Raw genomic sequence first — 1,414 nt, 5'->3', positions numbered from 1 at the left:
TGTACACTGCCCGTGTGATGATTTACACTGCTCGTGTGATGATTTACACTGCTCGTGTGATGATTTACACTGCTCGTGTGATGATTTACACTGCTCGTGTGATGATTTACACTGCTCGTGTGATGTTTTACACTGCTCGTGTGATGATTTACACTGCTCGTGTGATGTTTTACACTGCTCGTGTGATGATTTACACTGCTCGTGTGATGATTTACACTGCTCGTGTGATGTTTTACACTGCTCGTGTGATGTTTTACACTGCTCGTGTGATGTTTCACACTGTGTTATGTTTTACACTGCTCGTGTGTGTTTTCCTCTCACCCCACAGTACTGGTCTTCATTGAAAAGCTGAGGAGGGACAGCAGTGGGGTCTCCTGCTTTGCTCCTCATCTCGTCCCGAAGCTCCCCTCCCACAGAGATATCAATCAGCTCATACTGGATACTTTTACTGTCGAGGATCCGAATCACCTCAGCCTGCTGGGACTTTACCTGAGGAAGAGGGGCTCAAGTCAGAAAAAGGAGTCTTTCAAGTCTTTAGAGAAAAACATCATATTCTTTGTAGTGTTTACAGGTAGTGAGGTTCATATAATGGTGCCAATGTGAGCATATTAACCAAGGTGGACACTTTAAATTCAGCTTTGTATGTGCAATTCAAGCAAGCCTGAAATAGGCTTTGTTTTTGTTTATTTGTAAAATAATAGTAAGACTTTAATAAATAAACTTCACTTCCATAGAGCCATGTTTTGCATAATGAGCTCAGGTGGTTGTGGGAGCGATGCAGAATTGGGTAAGCTCCAAAGGTTTTGTCAGCTGTAAATGAACATCCAATAAATTCTTGTTGAAAGTTTCAGTGAAACACGTCCAGTGACTTTAGAAAGATTTTAACAGACCAACACAGACTTCAACAGTCAATGGTAAAAAGGTTGTATTCAACATGTTGAGGACAATGCTCAGATACTACCACATTAAATTTGTTACAGTTCCCTCCACAGGACGTCACATTACCTTCGTTCTGTTGTTCACTGAAGACATTTGTTTCAGATCAAAAGATGAACATGAGACGAGTTCTGAATGTCAGCTTTTATTTCCTGGTATTTACATGTAGAAGTGTTAAACTACTTATGATATATCACAGTTTGTATTACACCAGTGTTTTTAGGTGATCCAAACCAAAGGAACATATAATCTTAAAAGTTAAATAACATTTAATATTTGGTGCTATAACCCTTGCTTGCTTACGACTGCCTCAGGCCTGCAACCATCAACACCAAACTGTTGATTAATCATTTGTGAGGCTGTTCCAGACTTTRACCACAGCTWCTTTCACTTCTTATTTGTTTCACAGTCTCCTCTCCCCTGAGCCTGGTTCTGCTGGAGGTTTCTTCCTGATTAGCAGGGAGTTTTTCCTCTCCAC

At 40.7% G+C, this 1,414-nt stretch overlaps 1 protein-coding gene across 1 annotated transcript in view; it reads right to left on the bottom strand.

Moving 5' to 3' along the window:
- Positions 1-321: 321 nt before the first annotated feature.
- Positions 322-1,414, bottom strand: part of LOC106535686 (SH3 domain-binding glutamic acid-rich-like protein 3) — a gene marked incomplete at its 3' end in the record, with an annotated part of 8,952 nt that continues 7,859 nt past the window's right edge. The window contains 1 exon segment of the mRNA XM_014032757.1: positions 322-489. Coding sequence (XP_013888211.1) covers positions 322-489 — 168 coding nt within the window.

The sequence above is a fragment of the Austrofundulus limnaeus genome, unplaced genomic scaffold, assembly GCF_001266775.1.
Source record: "Austrofundulus limnaeus strain Quisiro unplaced genomic scaffold, Austrofundulus_limnaeus-1.0 Scaffold1530, whole genome shotgun sequence".
Classification (NCBI taxonomy): domain Eukaryota; kingdom Metazoa; phylum Chordata; class Actinopteri; order Cyprinodontiformes; family Rivulidae; genus Austrofundulus; species Austrofundulus limnaeus.
Note: the sequence above shows the minus strand (reverse complement) of the source record. Positions and strands in the feature narration are given on the sequence as shown.